This window comes from Thermothielavioides terrestris, chromosome 1, assembly GCF_000226115.1.
Source record: "Thermothielavioides terrestris NRRL 8126 chromosome 1, complete sequence".
Classification (NCBI taxonomy): Eukaryota; Fungi; Ascomycota; class Sordariomycetes; order Sordariales; family Chaetomiaceae; genus Thermothielavioides; species Thermothielavioides terrestris.
Window position 1 is genome coordinate 4,915,629 of NC_016457.1, and position 27,980 is coordinate 4,943,608.

General features: G+C 50.5%; 4 protein-coding genes and 1 non-coding gene across 5 annotated transcripts; 1 reads left to right on the top strand and 4 right to left on the bottom strand.

Annotated features, from left to right (window-relative positions):
* Window positions 1-3,051: 3,051 nt before the first annotated feature.
* On the bottom strand, window positions 3,052-5,223 carry THITE_2108679 (uncharacterized protein). Its single transcript, XM_003649719.1, has 3 exons — window positions 4,885-5,223; window positions 3,594-4,824; window positions 3,052-3,451 (listed from the first exon to the last, which is right to left on the bottom strand). Exons 1-3 carry the CDS (start codon window positions 5,081-5,083, stop codon window positions 3,184-3,186), a joined length of 1,698 nt encoding a protein of 565 aa, XP_003649767.1. The 5' UTR covers window positions 5,084-5,223; the 3' UTR covers window positions 3,052-3,183.
* A 1,531-nt stretch (window positions 5,224-6,754) lies between these two features.
* THITE_2108683 (uncharacterized protein) lies at window positions 6,755-7,629 on the bottom strand. The gene has a single exon (XM_003649720.1). It carries the CDS (start codon window positions 7,314-7,316, stop codon window positions 6,789-6,791), a length of 528 nt encoding a protein of 175 aa, XP_003649768.1. The 5' UTR covers window positions 7,317-7,629; the 3' UTR covers window positions 6,755-6,788.
* A 528-nt stretch (window positions 7,630-8,157) lies between these two features.
* Window positions 8,158-9,282, bottom strand: THITE_2108688 (uncharacterized protein). The gene has a single exon (XM_003649721.1). It carries the CDS (start codon window positions 9,057-9,059, stop codon window positions 8,259-8,261), a length of 801 nt encoding a protein of 266 aa, XP_003649769.1. The 5' UTR covers window positions 9,060-9,282; the 3' UTR covers window positions 8,158-8,258.
* A 240-nt stretch (window positions 9,283-9,522) lies between these two features.
* On the top strand, window positions 9,523-9,626 carry THITE_t9. Its single transcript has one exon. It is a non-coding gene; the product is annotated as a tRNA-Leu (tRNA).
* Window positions 9,627-19,896: 10,270 nt separating this feature from the next.
* Window positions 19,897-20,776, bottom strand: THITE_2108691 (uncharacterized protein). Its single transcript, XM_003649722.1, has 3 exons — window positions 20,448-20,776; window positions 20,325-20,400; window positions 19,897-20,270 (listed from the first exon to the last, which is right to left on the bottom strand). The coding sequence occupies exons 1-3, from the start codon at window positions 20,537-20,539 to the stop codon at window positions 19,941-19,943; spliced, it is 498 nt and encodes a 165-aa protein (XP_003649770.1). The 5' UTR covers window positions 20,540-20,776; the 3' UTR covers window positions 19,897-19,940.
* Window positions 20,777-27,980: the final 7,204 nt, after the last annotated feature.

The following is a 27,980-nucleotide window of genomic DNA, read 5'->3' on the forward strand; positions in this document are numbered from 1 at the left end:
AGCACAAAATGATCCACGATCGCTCGGAGTCGTCTTCTCCCGCCGCACGGCCTCCGGAACAGGGACAATAATTCCACAGCGCCAGGGCACGCAGCCACGACCGATTGCATATAGAAGGCACCATTTGCATCTGCACTTCTTCAACTACGACCGAAAGGGGCGGGTTTAATAGAAGGCTCTCGGAAGAAAGCGGTAGGGATTGAGGCTCAGGGGCCGTGCCAGCGTGGCCTCAGGGAGCGATCGTGGGGAGGACTCGGGCCGGGCTGGTGGGAAGCAGAGGCGGTTGCTTGGATATTGCGCTTTTTTGTCACGTTTCCGTTTCATCATCTCCACTATTTCATGGTCCGGTCACAGATCTCGCTATCTTGATGAATTGCACATATCCCTTTTCCTCGGCCGAGTTGACCATCTCGCCCCTCAGTCAGACAGCGGCGATATTCGATTTCCCTTCCCGATGCAGCAAACCAAAACGCCTCAATCCCAAGCTGGCGGGACTCGGGTTGCACAGTCGCTGCGGACTTTCCTACCTGCTGCCTTCGATGAAACGACCGATCAAGCAGCCCCCGGACGCAAAACCTTTATTCGGAAGTACACCCATATGGCTACTGTGCTACAACGGTGGAAAAGACATGTTTGGCATAACGCATGTTTTCTCACCCCACTGTAGTGTAGTTTACCGGACCCTTTGCACCCTCGTCGCCACACACGTCATGTCCCGGGTGTTGGACAGACTCCGGTTGTACATACACAGTAGTGTACACTCAGTACGGCATGGCATGACCTTTCCGATGTTTCGGAACGAGAAGCCGGGAGCGGAGGTAAACAGTAAGTGTTTAGATTTCCTCCCTGGATAGAAAGGCGTTTGGGGACAAGTGAGACGACAGCCGCCCATCCCGTCCTGCACAGTGCGTTATGCGTCGTCGGCGTTCGCTTGCCCTTATCTGTGTGTTGGTGTGTGTGTGTGTGAGTTGTGGGCGTTGCGGCTCGGGCCAGCCGAACCGCGTGGCGCAAAAGGAACAGGGGGGAGGCAAAACCCGAGGCCCCTGTGGACGGGATGGGATGTCTTGGCCGACCCTCCCTTCCGAGCTGGCGGGTTCCGAGCTGACGGGTTTTCAGGGTTAATGAACGTTATTGGGTACCTAGGGAACACACAATACACCGGTTACACGACGGCCGGAAAGCGACAGGTTTGCGGTTGCAGGGTTTGCTGTCCTGAATAACTAACGGCAAAACAAAGCTAACTGTAAGGGTTTCGCGGTTGAAGTGCCTGAATTGTTTTTCGTTTGCAGTACACGTATAAGTCTCCGTAACTCATGCGAGGCAGGAAGGGGCAACTGCGGAGTATTCTGGACATTTGCCACATTCGCCGTTGGGGCAGGAGGCGGTTTCTTCGTGTTTTTCCAGGTCCATTTTCGCAACCTTGGCCACTTTCCGGCGCCGCCATCGCTAGTTTACGCAGTGGATCGTGATCAGGGCGACTTGGCCGATGAGATGCGCGCGGTTGCAAGCCACCGTGGGAAGGATTTGGATATCTCAATAATTTTGAGGAAGAGCTTCAAGGATGTCCCTGGTTGCCGGCAAAGATCCGAAGTGGGGGGTTTCCCGACAGTTTGGTAACGGAACGGAGCTGAAAGCTTACCGCAAAAACAGTGGCCACGGCAGTCACAAACGATAACGCCAACTGCCGGCTGACCAACCATGAGCGAGCTCACAATGGAAACAAATGATGCTGACCACATGAGGAAATCTCAGAAGGCAGATGATTGGAAACTGCGCCGGCAGGCGGCTGGGGATACCGGGCCCTTCCTTTCAGGCTGGACATGTGAAGAGAGCTGATTTTTTTTTTTTTTTTTTTTTTTTTTTTTTTTTTTTTTTTTTTTTTTTTTTTTGGCATCGGCTGGAGGGGATGAGACCACGGAACCGGTCGCCTGGGATAGAAGCCAGCGTGGCACAACACTACACGTAACGTCGCTTGGCATGTTACCGACCGGTAGGTAGGCAGCGAAAATGTTCCAGTCAGTGCTCGGCCACTGCGAAAAACCTGCCAAACCGAAGGCCCAACATCCACTTGTCACTACCCACGCAAACAAATGCTTGACCGCCGGAACCCAAAGCAGCGCACCCCGGAACGACACCTACCGGCCCCCACGTGCTGATCGGCGCTCAGCTGGCAAGTTTGAGGACCAGCTCACTGGACGAAAAGCGAAGACTGTGTTTGGGGTCGTAGTATAAATCTGCTCGGCGATAATATTACTCCGTCATCTGGACACACACTCGAGCACAGATTGCTCCGCGGCGATGGCGGCGCCATCTCTTTCATCGCTCATCTTCTCCATGGACTTTTAGACGGAATATCCGTACTTTACATACATACACGAGAGCAGATTCGGGGCGTGGCTCCGACTTTGATTCTCGAAAACTTAGGTAACTTACACTGTAATTCCGAAGAGATCTTCATCCATTGGGTTACCGTAACTTACCGCGGTACACATCACACCTTCGGTCACACACCGCTTCTTTCTGTTCAGCCGACCCAGCTGTCTGGGCGACCGGTGGAGTGTGTTACGCCGTTCTCCACAACCCTGCGGTTCCATCCTGCCGGGATGGCCGCTGCAGCACCGCATTTTGACCTGCTCCGCTGCTGCAGAAAGCGGCAGATGATCCAGAAAACGGCGAGAGACGGTGTCGCAATGACTGAAACGACCGGTCAACCTTTCAAACATGATGCTTGTCTCGGTCACTCAGCCCTTCGGCCGTATTCAAGCCCTGCGAACCGTACTGTGTAAACGGAGTAGTCCGTACTGAGGAGTGCCTGCGTATGGCCTTGAGCCATTCTAGTCTCATAGTGAAAGCGAATTCCATCTTTTTGACAAGCCACCGAAGACAAGAATCAGTATTCAAGCCTGTATCTACACTGTAACGTTCCCCGCGAAAGTGAGATAGGTATCGATTAAAGGTCCCGCGGTGCTGGCCGAGGCTCTTTCCAGTGCACCGAAACGCGTCCGTCAAAAACACGACTCAAAATCGTCGCGCGAAGAAATGCTGAAACCAGTCCCATTCTATTCCTCCCATTTTCCCAGCCATAAAGCCATGCAACGCCTCCCCCTGAACGCAACCAATTTGTCCCAAGTAGTTCCCAGCGAAAACCAGTAAAACAGCCCGCTAAAAGCCTACCAGCGACACTCAATTCTCCACCATCCCCTCCGGCACGATGAACGCCGCCGCGACCGCGTCCCCCAGCATCGCCCGCCGGCCGGGCCGCCGACCCGCGAACGCGCCGCCGCCGCTGTGCCCGCGGTTGTTCAGGTACGCGGGCGCCTCCTCGAGCAGGCCGCGCTGCGCCCAGGCGGCGTAGCGCGCCGGCTCGATGACGCCCATCAGCCGCTCGGTCACGTAGAAGCGGCCCTGCACGTCGGGCTCGCCGCGCACGGCCCGCGCCGCCGCGAGGACCCTATTTTTCGGCGATGTGAGCGTTAGTTAGTGCCTTCTTTTGGCTGATTGGGGGTTTTGTGGAAACAGCTCGTTGGAGCAGAGCAGCTGGCTGTCTTTTTGGAAGGTAGCAAGGCAGCAAAAAGAGCTTAGATGTGACGTACCAGGTCCAGCGCGCGCCCGGGTCTCGCTCGATCGCGTTGCGCGTCTTGAGCTCCTCAATGAAGACAGGGCCGAGCGAGTCGGCCGGGACGGCGTTGGTCGGGGGGGCGGTGGTGGGGGCGCGGATTGGCCGGTAGAGGTTGCCTCTAAATTGGAGGCGCGTCGGTGTGGTGGTCGGGGTCGGGGCGGTCGGTGTGAGGACTTCGATCTCGCTAACGAGCATGACGAGGGCGGCGTCCGGGGGTATGTCGCCGGCGACGGTCTGGTCCGGGATGCCGGAGGTTGGCTGCGCCGTGACGCGGATGGGGTCGCCGACGCGGACCATCTCGGCGCCGAGGTAGACGCCGCCGTAATGCTGCACGTGGAAGGCGCCGTCGGGCGTAAGGCCCTGGGCGCGGAGGTCGAAGGTGGAAAACGCGTCGTTGATGGCACGGGCGCCCATCTTGGAGGCTTCCAGGCCGAGCACCTGGCGGTTGATGGCGCGCTTCTCCGGGTCCGGGTCTTGCGAGTAGCGGGCGATCAGGGCCTGCCAGTCGACCGTGTCAAACGTCTTGTCCCTGAGCTCGTCCGGGCTCGTGCCGGGGACGCTGAAGGTGAGGAACGGTCGCATGGATTGGCAGTCTTTGACCAGATTTGGCTGCCCCAGCAGGGCGTGACCCAACGGAGCGAGGGTGAAATGGTAGCCAGAATCGGGCGTATCTTGGTTGGGGAATGTGCCGGGGATCGCGGCGATGGAGAGGATCACGCCTAGACGCCAGGCTGTGTGCTTGTACCAAACCAGTTCGCCGACGCGGAAGACGTTGGTCAGGCTGGTCGTCCCTGGAGGCGGAAGCTGATCCTGGTGCTGCTGCTGCTGCTGCTGCTGCTGCTGCTGTTGTTGTTGTTGTCGTTGCTGGGGGGCCTGCTGAGACGGCGTCGGCCTGGGCGCAGCGGGGGGAGCCTGGGCCACCGTGGCGGGTCCTTGAGCAACGGCTGCATTCGCGCCCTGGTACCTCTCCTCGGCAGCCCTCAGCTTCTCGAGAAGTTTGGGGCACAGGTCGCAGGGACACTGGCTGATGTCGGCCGAGTCGCTGACCAGCCACAAGGCATGCAGGGCGAACTCGCCGGGGGTGCGGTAGTTGGCCTTGGGGCCTGCCGGATGGCCGTACAGGTAGTAGTCCCGACCGCCATCCTTTCTGAGGGCGCACCGCAGCTCGTAGCCCCTGGGGAAGCCGGCGAGCTTGTACTGGCGCGCTGGTGGCGCGAGAGTCAGCATCAACATCCGCTTGTCGAGAGACTTCTGTCTGAACGTACTGTCGCCCTGTGGGCCGACCTGGTTCTGCAGATGGCCGGCCACGATGACCTCCCAGCGCTCGAGCTGGGCCACATCGGCGTCATTGTCCGGGCTCAGCGCCGTGTGGTCCAGCTTCGTGTATCCCTGGCCATCGCTGCGCGCGATGTGGATCGGCCAGTACTCGCCACCAGCGTCGCCTTGTGATGCTGCACTTGCCATGTTCCAGGAGGGGACAAAAGAAGCCCAGTCGTCGTGTTTCGTGCTTGGTATCTTGGGGGCACAGACGAAAGGAGTGGGAGTCACTGGAACTCGCACGTGAGCGTTTCCTTTGTTGCCTCCATGGTATTGGAGTGCATCTTTTGTGGGTTGACTGGGCCCCTCCAAATCGGGGTCGTCGTTAAAGAGGTCCCGCCAAGACTAATTTCGGAGACTGCCGCGTACAAGTAATTACAAATCGGCAGGCCACGACGACTTCGAGCAACATCAACAACGAACAATCGCAAAGACTCGTCGCAACAACTTGATAAAAACTCAACCAAATCGAAAAAAAAGAAAACGAGGATAACCCGTACCCTAACTATAACCCGTATCCTAACCTTAACCTAAACCCTACCTAGTAGAGGGGCTAGCGCCGCTCCCCGTACCCCGGTGAACTAACCCTTGGCGATAGAGCAAACGCCTTGGCGATGGTGGCTATGTAATAACGTTGTAAAAACTCAGCCGACAATTGGCCGAAATTAGTCTTGGCGGGACCTCTTTAACGTCTACCCAAATCGGGTAGTGTACTGTACCACAGCAGAAAGGCATGGGTACCTTACTGTGGGAGTGCGACAGCTGAGTGCCCCACTTCAGCTCCTTACGCAGGAGGCACAGTATTCCGTAAATAGGTGCCCACGGGCAACCTATCACCTTACCTTGCTGTATGGAGTATTGAAGGTTGTTGTGAGCACTCCATTCACGTTAATTGCTTCCCCCTTCACCCCCAAGTTCCAAGTGAATACTTAGGATAACTACAGCATCAGCGAGTACATTTGCGTGAAATCCATGTCGCCCACAGCCGTCCAATATCGAGCATCCCGCTGAAGCTTTACTACTCGCTTCACAGCAGTTTGGGACGAAAAGGCCATTGGATATGTTGAATTCGAGCATCGGGACGGATAGTTGCCTTTTTGAACTGTTCAATTCTATAATTTAAATATCGACCTACATGAACGACGAATGTTCTAGTGGATCGAGAGCCTGATTGTGACAAGCCCATATCTTACAGAGCCCAGTTGCATCTCCCAATGGCCACTTGAGGGCGGTGCGGACGAGGGAGATTGAAACGAATATCCGTATTGCCCCGTCTCTTCCTCATCTGACCAGAGCATCAGTTGCTTTTAAGGCAGGGTAACGGCTCACAGTAGTTGATGCATTTCATGTAAGCTGCACCCTGCTCTGTCATTCTTCAAGAGGATATGCGCCTTCCAATCCCGAGCACCGCCATCCCTTAGGGCGAACACCCCTTTTCTCGGAATCTGGCACCCTGCCCCGGTTGTTTTCCTCGCCGCTGGCCCAGTCCTTCGTCATTATGTAGTCTGCGCCGCCATGGCTGACACGGAGAAGTCGCCAGCGTCAGGCAACAAGTCGCAGCCCCAGCTCGGCAAGCTGACGCGGTTTGCCTGGCTGCCGCAGTACAATGACATTCGCAATTCGCTCGGTCTGGTATACGGAGGCCCCAGCGCTAGCCCCTCTTGCGGTTCACTTCCGCTGCCACTCTCACGAGTCCGATCTCGACCGCAACAAGCCTCTCCTAAAAGCACTCCTCGCCGACATCCAGATAATGCCGTTATCTTGTGTCTAAGTAGCAGCATTTGAGTGCCAATGCTCAAACAGCACTCATAACTTGGACTCCCTGATCTCAGCTATCGATCGCTGCCCCTGACTACGAAGCAGACTCGACAGCAACCAGCTCGTGCGCTATAGGCAACTCGGCCCTACCCGTTTCTACGTCCTTTTTCCGCTCACCCTTGCCGGCCAGTTCCTCGTCCTCGTACTTGGTCGCGCCCACGGGGGAGTTGAGCATCCAGCGCAGGAGAAGGTAGGCGTCAGCGGGCGGCTCGCCGGGGGCGCCCACCAGCTCAAGCTGGCGCGACTGGCGGATGACGACATTATTGGTCTCGGCGTCTATGTGGGCCTGCGTGATGCGTGCGTGTGTGTCGCGTTGGAAGGCGATAATCAGGACCTGTGTGTGGGATGGGTTGGTTAAGTAGCCGGCTGGTTTGGGGGTTGAACTGGGACAGGGTCTTACAGGCTTGGTGTGGTGGTCGGTGAATTGCCCCATGCGAATTCGCGATTCCAGCAGAGCGATGATGGCGTTGAACTCGCTCCAGAGCAGGTTGCCCTCCGGGGCCACGGCCGGCTCGAGCACGGTAATCATCATGTGGGGTTTGTCGCCGTCGACGGGCACCATGCACGGTTCGCACTCGTACCAATCATCGCCGCAATAACCGCGTGGGCCAGCATAGCGCGGGTCTGAATGGCATTTGTAGACGGCGCTGGGCTGAGGTGTTAGGTGCGAGCTTGGCTGCTTGGTGGGTTGGGAAGGAGGGTAGTCCGGGGAATGGTGGAGGTCGCAACGGAGGTCTCGACAGCTTGCGCGGGATGTATCTCAGCATCGTATCGGTCGGCCAGGTGCTCCAATATGGTCTGGAACCATCTGGCCTTCACGCTGGCGTAGACGTAGCCCGCGCTCGGAACCCACTCGGGGTCGAGCAGGTTTTTAGGACTGTCTAGGGTCGCGCGCCACAAGGGTCGCCACTCCTCCGTCTCTTCCTCTAAACCGGGACACTCCTCATTGCAGGGAGAAAAGAAACGGGGCTCGAAATCGTATGGCAACTGGCCGTCGACGTCGAGATCTGTCCCTCTTACAATGCCGAGAGCCTCGAGCTCATTGGCGTCCACGGAAGTCATCGATCGGCAATTCAGATCGAGATAGTCGTGCAGGGCTTTCAACATGTCAAGTTGTGCCCGCTCGAGATTCTTCCGGCGGACCTGGTCCATGGCTGTGGTGAGAGATGTAGTCGAGATGCGAAAGTAATGGCGCCAGTCGATTTTCAGAGTGAAAGGTCTCGTTCATTGTTGGAAGGCTGCGCGGCCCGTTTTGTTTGGCAGTTTACCGTGTTTGTTTTGTTGTCCATGATGACACAGCGTGGCTCGGCTTGGCGGGCTGTTAGCTCAGATCAATGTTGTCTCTGGGCAAAAGGAGGCTGTTGGACACCCGGAGATATAACTCAGCGACAAAAGGCAACGTGAAAATCAGCAATAGCGTAAGGTAGTTATTGAGTATTTAACTACGCGAAATCCCAATGACACAAGGGGTAGGGACGCGGGAAATGATACCATAAACACGAGGTCAGTGGCTTGGCGGTATCTCTTTCAAGCCTCCAGGCTCAGTGCTGGCGCTCCTCCCCACGCCCCTAGTCTCGCCTTCCACGGCCTGTTCTGCCTTGCCCTTCTCTTCAGCCCCCTCTTCTCCTCTACGCCACTTCGGCGGCAATTGTATACCCATCTGCGTTTCCCACAGAGCCCAGTCGAAGCGACCTTGCTTCAGAGCTTGGGCATCTCCGGCATACCGGAAGGTTTTACCGATGGCTGGGACCTCATCCGCTTTCCCGTCAGGACTGTCAGAGAAGTATATCGCGCAGGGCGCTAGACGGTACGCGTTGGTCTCGTAGTAGGCGAGCTTGCGCTCTTGCTCAGCAGACTGGACCATGTAGGCGCGGCCTGTCACTTCTGTTCCAGGCTCGCTGTCAATGAGGGTTTTGTACTGGCCCCAGTTGGCAAGTTCGTAGCCATAGGTTTTGGCACTGCGCAAGACCGGTTCCGACTCAAGGCCCAAGACCCCTCGCAATATAGCTGGGCTCGTCAGGGTGCTATAGAAGAAGTACCAGGTTGGCTTATACGCATATGGCGGTGGCTGCAGCCTCCGGAACAGAGGGTTTTCAGGCATCGAGGCCAGCTTGTCAAGATCAGGGGAGCGCCGGTGCTCGACAGGTTGCGGAGGCCGGGCGCTAACCAACCGTGGGGGAAGCGGAGGTGGAGGAGGAGCAGGAGGAGGAGCAGTAGGAGGACGAGTACGCTCAGCAGCATTCGTAGGCGGTTCGGCACCCGAAACTGAACTAGAAGGGTCTCGGTCGTGACTGGATTCCGACATGACCGCGGGCTGAATCCAAGAGTTGCGTCAACTGGCGGGTGAACAACATATGTTAAAACACAGCGAGGTCTGCACTCAATGTGTACTTCATGTTCATGTTCAGCATCACATGCTGGCGTGGGGCAGCCTGGAGCGGGCAGCCCAGCCCCGCTCTGAGTCAGACAGAACTTGACCGCGAGAAGTCCGCCATGGCGGTCCACCAAACACGTTGAGTGTACTGTGCAACCGCTACTTCCTGGAGGTAGGCAGTGTACGGAGGAGTGAGTTAGTGGAGAGCTTGAACAGGCCCAATTTTCTCTCACATTTACAATAACCGCTATTTCCATCCTGCTTTTCGGGGCTTGGGCCACGAGACAGGCCAATCCCCACCAGGCGCCCCACCCATCGGCCCGCTGCGTCGCGCCGCATCCCGGCTCCGCTGAGAAAAGTCTGCTCCGTCCGGTCCACCATCAGCATCGTCAGCGGCAAGGTGGCCGAGCGGTCCAAGGCGCCACGTTAAGGAATCCATCCTTAATCTTGAAATCCGTGGTCTCGAAAGGGGCGTGAGTTCGAATCTCACCCTTGTCAGCTTCTTTTTCCTCGGGCATCAGTTCAGTGGTGCCTTGCCGAGGTTGGCCCAACTTTTTGTGTGCCAAGGCGATTGTCCCGGGCTGCGACGGGCCCAACCGGCAGAGAGACTCACATAGGCATCGCTACCTGACCCAGCGGAGTCCGACTCCGATAGCGATGCCAATTTCGACCCCCTCCGGTCTAGTGAAACCTCTGTGAGAGCGGACCGCCAGCTCGTCACGAGCATGCCGTTCGATACCCATCATGCTCGACATCCTTGATCCCGTGTGATTGCACCGGTCAACGGCATCCCTGCACCCGACACGTCAATCTCTGACTTCAGGCGGGAAACGGCGCGGTGAGTACATCACGCGCGTGCCTGATTCAGGAATCAGGATAGACAAGAAGCGAGCCGTTTGCCAAGAGACACGGGAACGAGCTGTGGATGAACGGAGATGGCTGGGATTTGAGGGTCTGCAAAACTTGCTTGCCATGACGGCATACCACGGCAGATGGGAATTAACCGGCAACCGTCATCATCCCAAGCCTGGCCAAGCTGATGACGGCAGAAATACCCCGAATCGAAAAGCATGTCGTCCTTGCCCAAGAAGCCAAGGTAGGGTCGACACCGGGAGCCTGTTCAGTTCAAGACGCAGGATGGTCGTGTGCGAAGTCAGTCCGGACCGCAAAGATTGTCGGATAGTTAATCCCCAAACGTGCCAGCGACACGGCGCTGAGCTGTCGTGGAAGGAGATTGCGGTCGACGGTAGGCAATTTCCACGTCCAATAACTAGGTAACGTTATGTGCGTGCACACGACGAGTTCGTAGCTACGCTCACGAACCAGTGTACACTACGGAGTACTCCGTGGGAACCAGTTATCCCCAGCCAGATCGAGCGGAGGGGAAATCTCCAAGCAAGAAACAAGCACTTCAAGATCGGCGACCAAGCGGGAAGCAGAATCCTCCTTCGAGCCAAAAAAGGAAAGTCAGCCAGCGCACTGATTTCCAGGGAGAGCGAAGCAGACCCTGAGCGTCTGGCGCCGTTGGGGCTCATTTTGTCGTTGATGCCGCAATCTCCAAGCGTCGCACGCGATTGGACCACGGCGATCGTGCCTGCGTTGGCCCCTGTCAAGACGTGTCCACTGCCGAGATGAGAGACCAGGAACCCGCGCGCAGCCGCGCCCTGATTGGGCTGCGCCCTTGAGGCTATCGAGACAGGGCAGACGTGGAGTCGTTCGAGCCGGACCCCCAGAAAAAACATGGACCGTCGCGGGTGGACGTTAAAGAGGTCCCGCCAAGACTAATTTCGGCCAATTGTCGGCAATGTTTTTACAACGTTATTACGTAGCCCCGATCGCCAAGGCGTTTGCACTATCGCCAAGGCGTTTGCTCTATCGCCAAGGGTTAGTTCACCCCAGCCCCCCGCTGGTTAGGGTTTAGGTTAAGTTAGGATACGGGTTATAGTTAGGGTGTAGGTTATCCTTGTTTTCTTTTTTTTTTTCATTTGGTTGAGGTTTTGTAGAGTTGTTGTTGCGAGTCTTTGCGATCTTGTCTTGTCGATGATGTTGCTCTATTGCTCGAAGTCGTGGCGGCCCCGTTCACCCTTGGCGATTTGTAATTACTTGTACGCAGCAGTCTCCGAAATTAGTCTTGGCGGGACCTCTTTACGACGACCCCGTCGCGGGCCTGGAAGGGGTAGACGTTAAAGAGGTCCCGCCAAGACTAATTTCGGCCAATTGTTGGCAATGTTTTTACAACGTTTTTACACATCCCCGATCGCCAAGGCGTTTGCACTATCGCCAAGGGCTAGATCTTAAAGAGGTCCCGCCAAGACCAATTTCCAATGTCCCCACAGATACTATAGCGCCTACGCTTAGAAGTCACTCCTTTTGCCGCCGCTTAACAATTTCAATGCGGTAGTCCTTACGCCCACGTCGCGTCAGTAGCTACCTAGCCGCTAGTTTACATCTATATATATCCTATCTACGTTTCCCCAACCAATCTACGTCTATACCAACCCTCTATTCTACTTAGACCTATATTACAACGTTGTATTACTATAGAATTATACATTTAACCTATATCCAATGGATCCTATTAGTAAGTTCAGATTAGTTTACTACTAGTATATATCAATAGTTGCTAAACATTGATCTAGCTATAGACTAACATTCTACTATAGACTAGCTCGCTTTATATAGCTAGCAACTAGAAGATACGTTAGGTAAGTTGTTTTACTATCTACCGATTAGCAATTGCTAAGTATTGATCTAGCTATAGATTAGCTCGCTTTGTATAGTTAGCAATAAAACGATGTACCGTATAGCTAGTAATAAGACGACGCGCTATATAGCTAGCTATAAAACGATGTACTATATAGCTAGTAACTAGAAGATACGCTTAGTAAATTGTTTTGCCGCCTACCTATTAGTAGTTGCTAAACATTGATCTAGCTATAGCCTAGCATTCTACTATAGACTAGCTCGCTTTATACGGTTAGCAATAAAACAACGTATCGTATAGCTAGTAACAAGACGACGTAGTATTCGTAGCCTATTAGCGCCCTTAGTCCCCCTCAACATATAAATGCCATTTAGTCAAATAGCGAATTTAATCACTAGCATTGAATTGCTAATACTATACCTATAGCGAGCTCCCTAGTCCTAGAACATCTGTCTTCTAAACCCAACCTCGATCTAGCTACTTAGTAAGTACTACCCTAACCTAAGCTTCTCCCTATTCCTAAGTATCTAACCCTACAATCGTTATAATCGAGTAGTATTCCTAGTTCTACTCTAGCCTCTGCCTAGCTACTAAATAGCTCTTTACCGTCCTCTAAGGATAACAGTTCCTCTATAGGGGAAGCAACTTCTAAATATAGGTATAGGCATATTTCCCTAATTTACATATCTAAACCAGAGGTTAAGGCGCTAAATAGCGGCCTTGCAATTCCTTACAATATTATAGAGATCCGGGAACGCTAGTTTAAAGAAGGTATATTTACCCTCCTATATATAGCTTAGCGAGCCGAATAGCGCTAGGTTTCGTACTTCTATAGCCGAAGAGACGCCCTAAAGCAGTAGGAAAAGAAGACTATATTTCACTACCTCCTCTAAAAGACGCTATAAAAGACTAAAGGGCAAAGTAAATGTAACAAAGTGCTATAGAATATAAAGCTATACCGCTATACTCTCTATTAGATTAAATACGACGATAGTATCGTTGATATCGCTATTCGCTATAGCTATAACTATTTAATAGAAGATATTAAGATAGTTAAACGCCTATATACTATTCTAGAGTATATCGTCTACCTCCTCTTCTCTAAATATAGCAATAGCGTAGTAGAACACTAGCTATATAGCTGTACTAAAACCCCTAAGGCTAGGGTACGTCTTTACTATATAGGCGGCTAATATATTACAACCTAGGAGATTAGTAACCTATATAGGTCTCTTAAGCTCTATAAACGCGATAATCGTAAGGTATAGTCCTACAAAGTCCTTAGAGAGCTAGAATTTATAGAAGCCGTTACCTAGCTACTATCCTATAGCGACTAGTATAAGTATAAGGCGCTAACTATCCTTAGCGAGAACTCCTTTACATTGGTCTTCGTATATAGAGACCTATTAGATACACTAAAGAAATATAGCTAACTAGCGATTATAGATACTATTTACAAGACTATATATAGGGGTTAGCACCTATTTACAATTATAGTTCAAGACTTCAATAGCTACTAGCTCCCTTTTATTTACTTCTTTATAAAGAGGTAAACCGCTAATAACATCGTAATATATCTAAGCGTACTACTAGAATAGTATAAGGGAGTAGCTAATAGGGGCTAGCCCCTAAAATATATAATCACCGACGACTCTATAGCTAAACAACTTACTATCTAGGTAGCATTTGGCTATAATAAGTATAGCCTCCTACGTATACAACATCTCCTTTATATAAAGTATTGCTAGGAGACTTTGAAGCGTTGGATTAGTACTAACAAGGAGTGCCTTAGCTATATAGGAGCTGCTCTTCTAAGCCGTTGTTCAGAAAAAGGCTATATAGAGTCTATTGAGGCTACTATTGCTTATACTAGCACTGATAGACTTAAGTAGTATTTAAAGAACAACTGGCTAAACAACACTTAGCTATAGGCGTATTAGGTACGAGACCTAATCCCCTTGCTCTACTAGGTTACTATAATAAATATAGTCGAAGGATAATATTCGAAGGTCAAGAACTCCGAGCCTATACTAAAGTAGCAAATGCTTAGCATCTTCCCTTTTACTAGTTTGATCATCTATCTTAATCATTGTATATAAGACTATTAAAACAGAGTAATCTAGGCTAAGTTTAGGAGTCTCAATTATATACTTCTAGCTATATATATAGAGCGGTTTAATAGCTAGGGCTTTAATAGGCTACCTAAGCAGGCTTAAGCACTAATCGTATATAAGCTGTCGATAGTATATAAACGGTTCAATGCCAACGAACCTTTCGACTTTAATAGTATTTTGTCGCGTGCTAGTGCACACGTGACTCTATCTGCCAGGCTCCCTGCGCTCAGGGGGCACATGTCAGCTCTGCCCACACATGTATATAGACCTCGGCGCTCCTCCCACCCAGCTTGAGAGGAGCACCTCTCTCAATACACATGCCTCTGCATCCTGCATGGCCCCACTTCGCTGCTCTTCTCAGTTATGAGCCCGGTTCGCGCACAACACTCATAACAGCGGTGTAGCCCAGTTGGGGCCATCCTTCTTCTTTTCTCCAACAACCACTTCCAGTTTTCTCGATCGTCAACAACTCCCACAAGTTCACATCACCCCCATCGTTCAGTCTGAACAACGCAGCACACCTCAGTTTGCTTCAAGATGACACTCGAAACTGAGAAAACCGTCACCGTTGCTGTTGCAGCGCTTCCAACCCTCGACAGCCCCAAGGACTGGCCAAGATGGATCTCTGCTGTTCGCCAAGAGGCCAACAACCTGCGTGTCTGGCACATCATCGACCCAGACACCGAGCTCGCCACCGAGGCTGAGATGCTCGGCCTTCCTGTGCAGCCCACCCAGGGTGCGGCACGTCAGGCGGTCCAGGACCGCCATCTTCAGGCGTGGCACACTGCACTGCAAGCCTGGAAGGCAGCCGATCCCACCACCCGTGGCGAGGAACCTCAGTCAACCAATCCTACTGAGGAGGAGATCCGCCGTGAATTCCTCAAGCTGTGCGAGGCGTTCTCGAAGTCCGCCATCGACACTGCGGCGTTCCGTGCCGTCAACAAGCTCCGCGAGATGATCAACGTGTCTGTCAGCGACCGCTACGCACACACCGCACACGACATCATGGAGGCCGAGAACGTCACCGGCACACGCGGGTTTATACAGACGCTGCGCAAGATTATCGCACCCTCCAACAGCGCTACTTTCACTGCGCTTGCCGAGGAGTACGCAACTGTCCTTGCCAGAGGCAGCCAGAGCGGCGTCGAACCCAGGACCTGGATTCTCGAGTACATGTCGGTCCTCCACCGCGCAAGGGCGGCCAACATCGCCGCAGTCACCGACGCAACAGCCGTCACCACATTCCTCAAGACTGTGCAGAGACGCTTGGATCCAGAGTGGGCGACTCGCATGCTGAAGGATATCAGTGTGACTGAGAAGCTCGGCGGCAAAGGACCAACCCTTCTCGACTTGGCTCTCTCACTCGAGGCGATCCTCCAGGCTGAAGCGGTGGTCCACCCGAAGCCTGGAGCCTACCCCGTGCTTCCAGGAGCGCAGAACGGTCAGAAGGGCAGTCAGAAGCGCAAGAAGAACCGCGACTGCCCGTGCAAGCCGAAGACTTTTCGCCACTGGTGGTTTCCCTCGGAATGTCGGCAACTTCGGTACGCTCTGACAGGGGAATCCCTGAACGGCGTGACGCTCCCAAACGACGCGGTGAATGCAGTGCGCCAACGATTCGCCAAGGAGCGCTGGAACGACCTTCGAGTGGAGCTCCAGAAGCTCGGTTGGAAGATCCAGAACGCATCGTCAAACGCCAAGACCACTAGTTCCAATAGTGGCGCGGGTCCTTCATTTCCGGGAGCGCTCCAGGTGCACGCTGTCATCGACCCAGCGATCGCAAGCGAGCTCGAAGGAGCGCGTGGCGTGTTCGCATCTCTCGAGTTTGGCCCACACCCGCTCAGCAAGTGCATTCTGTTTGACAACTGTGGAGCGGTCAATCTCGTCAATGACAGGGCTCTCCTTGTCCCTGGCACGTTCGTCAAGACGAGCGGTGAGACTGTTGAGGCAGGCACCACATCCTTCCCAATCTCTGGCCGCGGCAAATGGATCATCAAGAACGTTTTGAACGGCGCGCGCGGCCCGAACACTGAGGACCTTGTCATAGACAACGTTGCTGTCGTCGAGGGCTTTCACGTCAACATTGTCTCTGAGAGACGCCTTCGAGCGCAGGGCGCTTGGTACTGCGGTCTGGATTGCACGCTGCGTTGGGGAACTTTGGAGAAGAGTATTGTACTCAGGCAGCTGGTCGAGAAGTTCAACCTGACCTTCTTGCAATACAATGCTCTTTCCTCCTACTCTGATGCCCTTCGGGTGCTCCCCAGAAGCTTTGCCGGACTTGTGACTTTGAGCGCTGCAGTTGTGAAGAACTTTGGGAGGAGCAGGCCCTCCAAGGACCCGCTCCCAGAGAGAGAAGACCCAGCTGCTCTCTGGCACATCAGATCTGGTCATCTGAGTTCAGAGGCGCTGGAACATCTCGTCTTGAACGCCAGAGGTGTGCGGATTCGCGGGCCTCGCAGACTGGAATGCGAGGTATGCGCGCAGGCATACGCGGAACAGGTTATTTCGCGCCGCCCACCATCGAAGCCGTCACCACGCCCATTTTGGAGGGTCTCTTGGGACCTGTTCGACTTTCCGAGGGCACTTGACGGCTCGAACTGGCTGCTGGTCATCAAGGACGAGTACAGTGGGAAGCTTTTCGCGACTCCACTCATACGCAAGACGCACGACAGTGTGTACGATGAGCTCGTCCGCTTCGAACGCTGGGTGAAACGCCAATTCGGGCTGCCCATCTGCAAGATCAGGCAGGATGGCGACACCAGTGTCATTGGCATCAAGGGATACACAGCGTACGAGCTCTGGGCGCAGGAGCAGGGCATCGACTTGGAGGTTACGCCTTCGGATACCAAGGAGCCCAACGGCGGTTCAGAACGCGCAGGCAAAGAACTTATCACAAAGAGCCTTGCAATGCTCACGGGCGCCGGACTTCCTCAGAACCTGTGGCCAGAGTCGACGGTTGCAGCTGCGTACTTGCACGGCATAAGCCCAAGTCGCGCTCGCAACTACCGCTCACCGAACGAGGTGCTCGACTCTTGGTTCAGACACTGGTTTCGCTGGTATCAGCCCGGTCTCGTGCATTCCCTGACTGCCGACCTGCGCCCTAACTGGGGCGGCGTTTATGCGTACGGCTGCCGAGCGTACCCGCTGACGAAGGAACGCGAAAAGGGGATTGAGAGGCGTGCTGGGAAGGTCAAGCCCAGAGCGCACATCGGGTATCTTGTTGGATACAGGGCGTCCAACATTTACCGCATCTGGGTACCGAAACTCAGGAAGGTCATCACAACGCGCAACGTGACCTTTGACGAACGCACGTTCTACCGGGAGGGAGAGGAGCAGCTTGATGCTCAATCGGTGGCAGTCGCCAGAAAGGTTGTTGAGCTCATCGAACTCCCCATAGAGCCTCGGGACGCCGAGGCAGTGCCGTTCGGAGTTACAGATGCCCATGAAGACCCAGTGACGGTTCCCGGCTCTCCAGGACATCTGGGGGGTGTGACTGAACGGGAACCGGAAGGGCAGGCTCCTCCCCACTCTCCATCCTGTCTGGGGGGTGCGGAAGTACTCGAGCATCGCGGCCAGAGTTCGGGTGAGGAGCCCACTGGTGGTCTTTACACTCCAGAACCAACACCGGAGCCGCGCCAGGAACGCCCGGACGGTTTTGGAGGGAGCGGCCCCCCTGCTGATCACGGTGCTAGCAGTGACAGCAGACCGGTGGGAACTGCATCATCGGAGGCCCCTGATGCAGTTATCGGAGACGCCAGTAGCAGCGTCGCTGGCGGCACAACTAGGAGTGCCAGCCAGGGCAGCACGACGGCAAGTGCTGCCGCAGTCGATACTCCTAGCAGTGAAGAGGAGGTCGACCGCCCTGGCGATCAGCCAGAGGCTCCAGACGACTGGGAAGACGCCTCAAACCATGGTTCTCAGCCTGATTCTGGAACACCCGCAGCCACGCCAGCGAGGGAGAAGCGCAAGTACGTGCGCAAGGTATACGGACCACCAACTCGTTACTCAAGACGGATCCGTAGACAGTCTCCCGGCGGCGGTGCAGGCGGAAGCGGCGGTCTGGTGTGCTTCGCAGCCCCCATGTACCATGAGGAGAGCATCGACGTACCAGATCAGCACGCGTGGCATTCGTTCAGCCACACATTTTTGGATGACCCTGTAATCGCTCTGCAGGAGGGCGACAGCATCCAGCACCGCACATTGCATGCGGTTTTCGCGGCGGCAGTCCGCCAACATCGTGACGCGCGTCCTGGGGCAACGCCAAGCAGGCCCCGGGTGCATTTTGACGACCTCGCCAAGCTTCCTAAGCGCTGGAGGGATCTCGCCAACCACCCTCAAGGGCCCGAGTTCATCAAAGCGGCTGAGGAAGAGATTCGCAATCTCGTCAACAGGAAGACATGGCGCAAGATTCGGCGCGAGACCTTCAAAGGAAGACCACTCCCTCTGAAGTGGGTTTTCGTCTACAAGTTCGATCAGAATGGCAACCTCGAGAAGTGCAAGTCTCGCATCTGCGTTCGAGGCGACCTTCAGGAGCTCACTACTCTGCAAAGCACTTATGCAGCCACACTCGCAGCGCGCTCGTTCCGCACAATGATGGCTATCGCCGCGCAGTTTGATCTTGAGGTCAAGCAGTTCGACGTAGCGCAGGCGTTCTTGAATGCGGACCTGCCTGAGGGTGTTGTTTGCGAGATGCCTGAGGGGTTCGAAGAGCCTGGATTTCTTGTGGAACTGCAGAGAGCTCTGTACGGCTTGCGAGAGTCTCCGTTGCTCTGGTACCGAGAGTTCTCCGGCACACTTCGGAAGCTCGGCCTCACAGCTTCGCCTGAGGAGCCATGCTTGTTCTTCGATCGCCAACGGCGCGTGCTCGTGCTGTTCTACGTGGACGACTACCTAGTCTTCTACCACAGAGACCACGCGGAGACAGCTCAGAGGATCATCGACGCTCTGAAAGCGAAGTACGAAGTGCACGAAAAGGGGGACGTGGCTTGGTTCCTGGGCATCAGGGTGATCCGCGACCGCGCGCAACGCAAGATCTGGCTCTGCCTTGACCAGTACATCGAGAAGATTGCGAAGCGCTTCGGTCTCGCGGATCAAATCACCTTTCCAAGCATCCCTCTCCCTGTAATGGAACTCCGCAAGTTCACTGGCACTGCCACTCGAGCGCAGATCAGGCTGTTCCAGGAGCTTGTTGGATCGCTACTCTACGCCGCGGTCGTACTGCGCGCGGAGGTCGCGTTCCCGGCATCGTTGCTCTCGCACTTCCTGACGAACCCCTCGGGGACACACATTGATGCTGCAAAGCATGCAATCTCCTACCTGTTTGGCACGCGCTTCCTCGCTATTCAGTTCGGGGGTGTGCCGCAGGATGCTGCTCCCACGCAAATCTTGCTCATCGCAGGGGACGCGTCGCATGCGGATGATCCTGATACGCGCAGGTCGTCACAAGGCTATCTCATCTCTCTGTTCGGTGGGCTCGTTCATTGGAAGGCTGCGCGCCAAGATACAGTCACCACCTCGTCTACGGAGGCGGAGCTCCTCGCTCTGTCCACCGCAGCGCGGGAGACAATGGCGTTCAAGCGTTTCCTCAGCGACCTGCAACTTGAGCTGGGTGTGCCTTGGACTGTGTTCTGTGACAACACGCAGACCATCCGGCTCGTGGTGGGAGAGAACGAACGCATCAGCACTCGCCTGCGTCATGTTGACATCCACAACATGTGGCTGCGTCAGGAACACGCGAAGGGATCTTTCGAGGTCGCGTACTTGCCAACTGCTGAGATGCCTGCAGATGGGCTTACGAAGGTGTTGACTCGCCAGAAGTTCGAGCACTTCAGGGAGCTCCTCAACCTGCAGGATGTGCGTCATATGGTGCAGGGAGACGATCAGGGGGACAGGAACGCAAGGCTTGAGTAAAAAACAAACTAAACACAGGAGCGCACGCCGGCGCAAAACAGACTGGGGGGTGCCCGCACCCGCGAAACAACAAACAACAACGCGGAACTACTTGCCACCCTTCTTCTTCTTGGGAGTCATGGCGGCCAGCACCGCCGCCGCCACACCACGCGCCAGCGCCTCCGGGTCAAAGCCCGGAGCAGCCTCCTCCTCGCTCTCGTCCTCATCCTCGTCCTCCTCCTCGCTCTCCTCCTTCTTGGCCTTCTTGGCCTTCTTGGACTTCTTGGTGGGCGCGGCCGCCTTTGCCTTGCCCTTGCCCTTGCCCTTGGCGGGCGCGGGCGCGCGCTCGTCGTCATCGTCGTCGTCATCCTCGGCGTCGGCGTCCTCGCCCTCCATGGCGAGGAGGGCGCGCAGGGTGGCGCGCAGCGTCTTCTGGTCCTACCACACACAGTCAGACTAGCTCTTTTCCTTTGTCTTTTCATTTGTACTCACGAGATTGGCCTTGGGCTCCTGGCGCCCCTGCATCAGGGCCAGGAAGTGCTTGGCGGCGGGGAGCACACTCGCGGGGCTGATTCATCAGTACCGTGCGCCTTGCAACTGTGCTGACAGACTTACATGGAGCGACACTTCTTGCCGCGCGCACAGCGCGCGCACCGGGCCGCTTTGCCGGGGGCCTCCCGGCACTCCCCAGAGCTCTTGCCGCGCATGGCGGACTTCAGGCAACCCAGGCAGGGCTGCTCTCTCAGGGCGCCCTCCTCCTCCTCATCCTCCGAAGAGGAGGAGGAGGAGGAGGGGGGCGCCGCACGCTTGGAGGGGGTCTTCGGCGTGGCGGGGGTCCTGCTGCAAGTGTCAGAGACGCGGATGTACGCGCCGCGCCAGTCGGGCAGATTGTGGTGTGCTCACTTCTTGCTGGCGCCAGCGCCAGCCTTGGTGGGGGTGGCCGGGAGCGGGGGAGGCTTGTTCTTGGCCGCCTTGGCGGCGCGGGCCTTCTCGAGAGCGGCGAGGCGAGCAGAGGACGGCATGGTTGTTGTTGTTGATGTTGTTGTTGTTGCTGATGCTGCTGCTGTTGCTCGCGGTCTGCAGAGGAAGAGTTCGGGAGATGGTTTGAGGCGCACTCACCATGATTAAATACTTCCAGGAGTGCAGCCATCGACCGGCCTGCGGCACTGCGGTATTGTCTGCATGGCGCGAATGCAACAATGGGTAGCAATGGTGGGCGTGCATTCAAGACGTTGGGCAACAAAGGCCACAATGGCACACATGCGAATGATCGCAATGCTCAATTGCGCAACCTGCACCCACAATCGAGGCGGCACGATTCAAGATACGCGCCTGAATGGAGGATGGGGATGGAACGCGCTGCGCAATTGGGAACTGCGCACAATGCGATCAATGGCGCTCGCAACAATGCCAACGACAGCGCCCCTGAATGTCAACTTTGGCGCCCCTGGGTCTGACCGCATTCAGCGCAGCACGCAATTCGCCAACGCACGCGCCACAACGCGTACACAATGGCGCGCGGACAACTTGCACAATGGCGGCGGCTGCGCGCAATGGTGGGATCAATACCGGAGGCCACAGTTCAATGCGCCTGGCAGTGCGAGCTCCAGAGTCAGTGCCCAGCATGCGTGTTCCACAGACAGCCTCCTGAGAGTCTGTCTGGGGGGTGTGTCGCGTGCTAGTGCACACGTGACTCTATCTGCCAGGCTCCCTGCGCTCAGGGGGCACATGTCAGCTCTGCCCACACATGTATATAGACCTCGGCGCTCCTCCCACCCAGCTTGAGAGGAGCACCTCTCTCAATACACATGCCTCTGCATCCTGCATGGCCCCACTTCGCTGCTCTTCTCAGAGTAGTATATAGGACTTCTATAAAATGAAATAAAAAACCGCTTTACCTATATAATTATTAAGGAAATTAAGGGCAGTCTCGCCTTCTTCTATCTTTACCTAGTCAAGGATTCTTTTAGGACTCTTCGTTAATCTTTGAAATTGCTCCTAAGTAGATAGTTATATTAGAGATAGTAGGCGATTCTACTAGGCAATCTTCTTAAAGACAATGTATATCTAGACTATCTTCTTCTCTATAATCAGATTAGTAGTAATTAGGTTACTATCGTAATAATCGAAGGTTAGGGCAATATCCTTAATAAACAGTATACTAAAGATTGCTTTATAGCTATTAGTAATGTCCTTAGTTATAAAGAAGTAAAGGTTGATACCAACTCCTCTTAGATATAGAGTGACCTAAATCTTCCTAATAAATGGTACTAAGTTGTAAAGACCCTTTAAAATAACCTTAGTAGGCTAGTATAGTATTATATACTTTTCGATAATATTTATTGAGATATAGTTGTACTCTAAACCAAAGTCGATTAAGGCAAGGTACTTATTATAATAGCCCTTTTTAAACTAGATATATAGAGTAGGAAGAGACTATACTCTTATCATTGTACTAAGTTCTATACGCTATAAGACTAAAAGCGTTGAGATAGACTTCTAGAGCAAAGTATAGATATAATCGTCAACATCTCTAGGTAGACCTTTATAAATCTAATACTCCTAAAGGCTTCCTATATAGATGCCCTATACGCTATCCTTAGTAACTCTAAAGATTGCTAGAACCGTCTTAGTCTAACTAGAGGAAGAGTCGTTAAATATATTTATATTAGTGTATAAAGCCTATATATAGACCTTTATATCTTTTAGTATAGTAGTTAGTCTATTAGGCTTAGGAATACTAGACCCTTTATAGTCAATGACCTCAACGTCGGTAGAAATACCCTATAGATATACGATTAGAGCGTCCTTATATTTAGGTAAGATATAGACTAAGTTATCAAAGGTTAGACTAGTCTTCGCCTTCATTATAGTATAGATCGTATCCTTTATATATAGAGGCAATATAGTAACCTTCAATATAGGCGGCTTAGACTATAGCTCCTCTTTCTTTATATAATTCGCTATAGCTAGGTTCTTAAAAATAGTTATATAAGGAGGCTCCACTAAAGGTATAGGAGTACTACCTATTTAGAAGTCATCTTCCCTTTTGTCCTTAGTGAACTGACGCTTAGTAGGCGATATACTTTGAAGTATAGTCTCTACTTCCTCGTCTACTTCCTCTTTAGCTTCCCCTTTAGTCTAGTTAGAGAGAGAAAGAGGCAATTAGTAGAATTCGTCAACCTTCAATATAAGCTATAGAACAATCTTCTAAGTTAAGATACGACCTCCCTCTAATAGAACTATATAAAACGACAACTGATTAGACACTATATAATAGAAGGCGAAGATAAGCTTAGACTCCCCTTTATATATAAGACGATTGATCGTCGTCTAGATAGTTATAGGCTCCTAATATAGTTTAGGCTACTAAAGGTAGTGCTTATTTAGTACTAGGGATATATTTAGCTTAAATAGACGACTATTTAGACGTTTATACTTATAATAGTACGCCTAGTATATAGGGTAGCTATTATACTATAGGCAATAGACTATATATACGAGAATAAGTTAGCTAATCTTGCTAACCTCTTATACGTTGTTAATATCTGCCTTTATAAAGGTGATCGTCTTGACTAGTGTATAGCCCTTTTTACTCCTATTGCTAAGGCAATAGTCTATACCCTTATAATATATTAGACCTATAGCTATAGCTTTTATAGCTTCTATATACTCGAGGACTATATAGTTAAAGTCACTATAATAGTAGCAATAGCTAGAGCTTATAGGTCTACTATAGCTAGGAGGACGACTATTAATATGTAGGCTAGTAATAAAGCTAATACGTCTCTCCTATAAGCGGCTCCACTATTAGAAATATATCTAGAGAACCTCGATCTCGTCAAAAGTAGGATTGATTCTATATAAATAGAGGGCCTTGATCTTCTACTTAAACTGCTTAGCGATCTTCTACTTCTAGATATATAGATGCTAGAGCTAATTAGCTAGATCGTCGATATCGTCGAGCGTAGATATAAGAGCTTTCTTCGGCTCCTCCTCTTCCTACTTCTATAGCTTAAGGGTCGTCTTAATAATAGATATAGCTAAAGGCGAGTAGTACTTCTATAGATCGATCTTACGCTTATAGGTCTTAAGAAAGAGGTCTCCTATATTAAGACCCTTCTAAAGAGTATCCTAAACGAACTTAAAGAAGTCTACCTACTTCGTAGTATAGATAGAGTCTTTGTTGTCCTTCTTTAGAGTATACCAACGGTCTTTAAAAGCTATCTAGATCTACTAATTAAACGTATACTATATAGTTAGAACGATTATATACTATAGCTCTTTACGAACTTTAGTAGGGGCGATAGTATATATATAGTCGATCAACTTAAAGTAGTTGTAGATAACTTTGTCGACTAGCTAGTATTTCCCTTCGATTAGATTACAAAGGTAACTTCCGTCTCTATACTACTTAGGATCGTTGCCTTTCTAGCACTTTAGGAACTTAGCTTTAAAAGCTACCTAGGTCTCTTAGTCCTTTTTCTCTTAGTAATAAATAATAAGCCGGATCGTAGTATTGTACTAAAGCTCGAATAGATATATATAGGTCTTATTATTAGTAACCTAATAAGCTTTATACATCTCTTCGAAGGTCTTGATCCAACGTATAGCATTTTGACTAGAGAAGTGGCCCTAAAGGCTAGCTTTTACCGAGGTTGGAAAGGTCGTACTAAGCATAGTAGTAAGAACGTACTTAGTTATCTTCTTTAGAGCTTTAGCTTCGGAGAGACTAGAAGGTATTACTATAGATACCTCTATATAGACAAGCGAAGTAGAGGTATCTAACGAAGATAGAAGGGGTGTCTATACTACTTTAGCTAAGTCTTCTTCGCTTAGTATACTTTAGAAAGGCTATAAGACAGATACGTCCTTAGACTCTCCCTTAGAAATTAGTATTAAGATTAATAGTATTATAGAGGTCGATGGAATTCCTAGAGCTTCTATAGACAATATATATATATATTACTAGAGTCTAGTCATTAGATACTTAGCTATCGTCTTCGAAAAAGGCAACGACTATATCGATAGACTATAAAAAGATTGATATATATACTTCTATAGGAATGTCGACTCCTTTAACATCTATCCAAAGGAAGAAAACTTCTTAAGAAGCTAGGTTCCTTCGGAATATATAGTCTAAACGCTTTAAAGGATAACTATAGGTTCCTTGTAGATCACCTAGATACCCCTAGCAACTAATATACTAGACTTAACTAGTATAATAGCGATAAGAGTATAGCTCTTAAGAAGAAAAGTAAAAGTCTATGCTAAGACTTTATATCTAATATAAAACAGTGTTAGATATACTATTAGAAGGAGCTAAGTGTTGTAAAGGTATAGTCTTAAGCTTAGAAGCTCGCGAATAGCTACTATGTTTAACTACTTTTATAACTAGTTCGGCTAAACTAGGGAAGAAAATGATAATCAATGAAAATTCTACCTCTATCTCTACTTAGGAGGATAGAACTATCGTCTTTCGATTAGGTTAGCGTTTTATAACCACTATATCGACGATAACGAAGCCTTAATAGGTCTTCGAAACGTTGGGGATAATAAAATATCTTTTCAATGCCCTATACCGTCTAGGCAAAGGAAGGTCTCCTAGGACAAGGTCTTAATAAACCCTTAGAACGTATATACCTCAATAGGTTTCTACACCTCCTAGAGATACTAGTATCAGTATACTAGAGCCTCAATAAGTCGACTATATCGTCGTTATATAGCTATTAATATAGCATTGTATAGTTCTACGATCTTAGAAGACTTCGTGGTCTATACTATCCTATTTAGATATAGAGCTAAGCTCCTCCCTGATTAAGCCCCTATTTAAAATGGTGTAGAACCTCTATACTAACCTACTCTACTATATCTAGGATCAAGTATACGAGATAGCTCTTAAAGGAATACAATATACCTCTAGACAGATAAAGATAGTGTATATCGAGTAGTAGGAAGGATGTCTCCTAAAAGGAAGATATATAGCTTAGGTACATTTAGTAGAATATAATAGAAAGATAAAAGACAATAAGAATGTAGTCAGAGCTCAATAGCTCGAATACCTATCGTCTAGACAAAGGTAGAACAACAAAAGGAGAGGCTCAACAGCCTTCCTAGAAGAAGGAGGACCACCAACGTAGTGTCAACGAACGTATATTGACAATTGCTTAATGTCTTACTTGATGATAAAGAAGATAGGCTTAGCCTACTTAAATATATATAATCAGAGGGCTAGACCCCTTGACAACGAATACAATGCTCTGAGACAAATAGAAAAGTAGAAAAACTAGGTCCCCCTATATCTAGGTAGTCTATCACCCTAATCTATTATATAAGCTACCGTTAGTCGATATATATTTACACTATATTCGCAACTCGAAATAATCTACTATATATTCTTATAGTACCTATATCAACGACAGAGGCGACTATATAGTCGATTCTCTTAGCTTACTAACGTTATCGAGTAGCGAAGCACTTAAGTACAATTGTATCGATATTATAGAGGGAGATACCTAACTAGCCTTCGTTGTTTATAAGATACCTCCCTATATAAGAAAGACGCCTACTAAAGGCTATACTACCAATACCTAGAAGAGGGAGAGCGCCTAACTTATAGCTAAGTAAATGGGAGAAGTAAAGAAAATCAACAATATACCTAGCGTTCCCTTATATACCCTAGGAGCTTCTATATCCTACTAGGCTATTACTAAAGACGTCGCTACTAGAACTATTTACGACAACGAAATGATAGCTACTAAAGAAGCTAATATAGCCAAAGTAATCTAAAATAGCTTGGAGACTGTTTATAAAGAGCGATAGTAGAATGTTACTATAGACCCTATCGTAGTGTCTAACAACAAATAGAAAGTCTATAAGGACTATAACGAAGCGCTAGACAACGACGCTATATAAAAGCACTTAGGAACTCTCCTAACTTATAAGTATATAGAAGGGGAGTAGCCCCTACAATGTACATTAGGGATCAAGTATCTAGAAACTAGCAACGTCACTTCCACTAGTGTATAGCGCTAGGAAGTCTAGTAAGCTCTATATATCGTGTTAAAAGACGAGGCTACTACAATTGACGACGACCTAGACGTCTCTAACGACGATAGTGCTAATTATACTAGTAATAAGGAGGATATAGCGACTAAGCTATATTATATCCTAGAGCTTTAGAAAACTTGTATATTGTATAGGTACTCTCGATGCCTAACTAGAGCTACGAACAAGTATATCATTACTATAAGCGAAGCACTTACTTGTATATATATAGATTTTAGTTACAATGACGAATATATAGCTAAGCTAGCGACGTAATTCACTAGGTTCCACTGTATAATCCTAAAGAAGGATTTTGATAATAAGCCTACTAGCTTCGTATATAACCTATACGTTTAGAGGATCAAAGGTACGATTAAAAGAGCTCTTAAAGAGTTCTAAAAGATAGGTATAGTTATAGTAAGCTGTATACCGACTACAATAGAAATCTTTATATTACATTATATCTCGCCTAAGGGCGAAGGCAACCCTTCTATAAATATAATATTAGCAAAGCTTGGACTAGCCTATTATAACAACGCCTAAGCTATAGATATAGCGAACAGTACTAGCTATATAGTCACTACGAACAATAACGCTATTAAATCTCTATAAACGGATATAAAAGCTATATAAGCGTTAACTAAGAATCTACTCTAATTTGCCTAGAAGTACTAAGTCTATATTAAGGAAGTCGAAAAAACTATAGTAAAATTAGCAAAGCTCATTAGTATATTAGAAGTAAATAGTAAAGCTAGTAACCTAGATCCTAGTAGTCTTACCTTTTAGAGCAACTTTAATAATATATACTATCACTAAATAGTAAAGATTAGCGACCTATAGCTAATATATAATAAGACTATAATGGATTTTCGTTATAAGAACAACGCCTTTCTAAAGAAAATCGACCTTGCTACCTAAACGACAGTGAACCTATATAACGGCATCTATATAGGACTAGTATAGCGTATATAGGACGTTGAGCGCTACTTAGTAGCTATCGAATACTGAACTACTACAATAGATTCGTCTATTGCGAAGGCAAACGTTGCGAAGTAGGCTACTATAGCTATCTAAACCGTCGGACGCTAAGAGTTAGCGCCT

Excerpts from the sequence above, each read along its gene's own strand:
- THITE_2108679 (XM_003649719.1), bottom strand. The coding sequence starts at position 5,083 with ATGGCAAGTGCAGCATCACAAGGCGACGCTGGTGGCGAGTACTGGCCG. Across the intron at positions 4,825-4,884 it reads GGTCGGCCCACAGGGCGACA|CGCGCCAGTACAAGCTCGCC; the intron begins GTACGTTCAGAC and ends TCGCGCCACCAG. Across the intron at positions 3,452-3,593 it reads CCGGGCGCGCGCTGGACCTG|GGTCCTCGCGGCGGCGCGGG; the intron begins GTACGTCACATC and ends GCCGAAAAATAG.
- THITE_2108683 (XM_003649720.1), bottom strand. The coding sequence starts at position 7,316 with ATGGTGCCCGTCGACGGCGACAAACCCCACATGATGATTACCGTGCTC.
- THITE_2108688 (XM_003649721.1), bottom strand. The coding sequence starts at position 9,059 with ATGTCGGAATCCAGTCACGACCGAGACCCTTCTAGTTCAGTTTCGGGT.
- THITE_2108691 (XM_003649722.1), bottom strand. The coding sequence starts at position 20,539 with ATGCGCGGCAAGAGCTCTGGGGAGTGCCGGGAGGCCCCCGGCAAAGCG. Across the intron at positions 20,401-20,447 it reads GGCAAGAAGTGTCGCTCCAT|CCCCGCGAGTGTGCTCCCCG; the intron begins GTAAGTCTGTCA and ends CTGATGAATCAG. Across the intron at positions 20,271-20,324 it reads AGGAGCCCAAGGCCAATCTC|GACCAGAAGACGCTGCGCGC; the intron begins GTGAGTACAAAT and ends TGTGTGTGGTAG.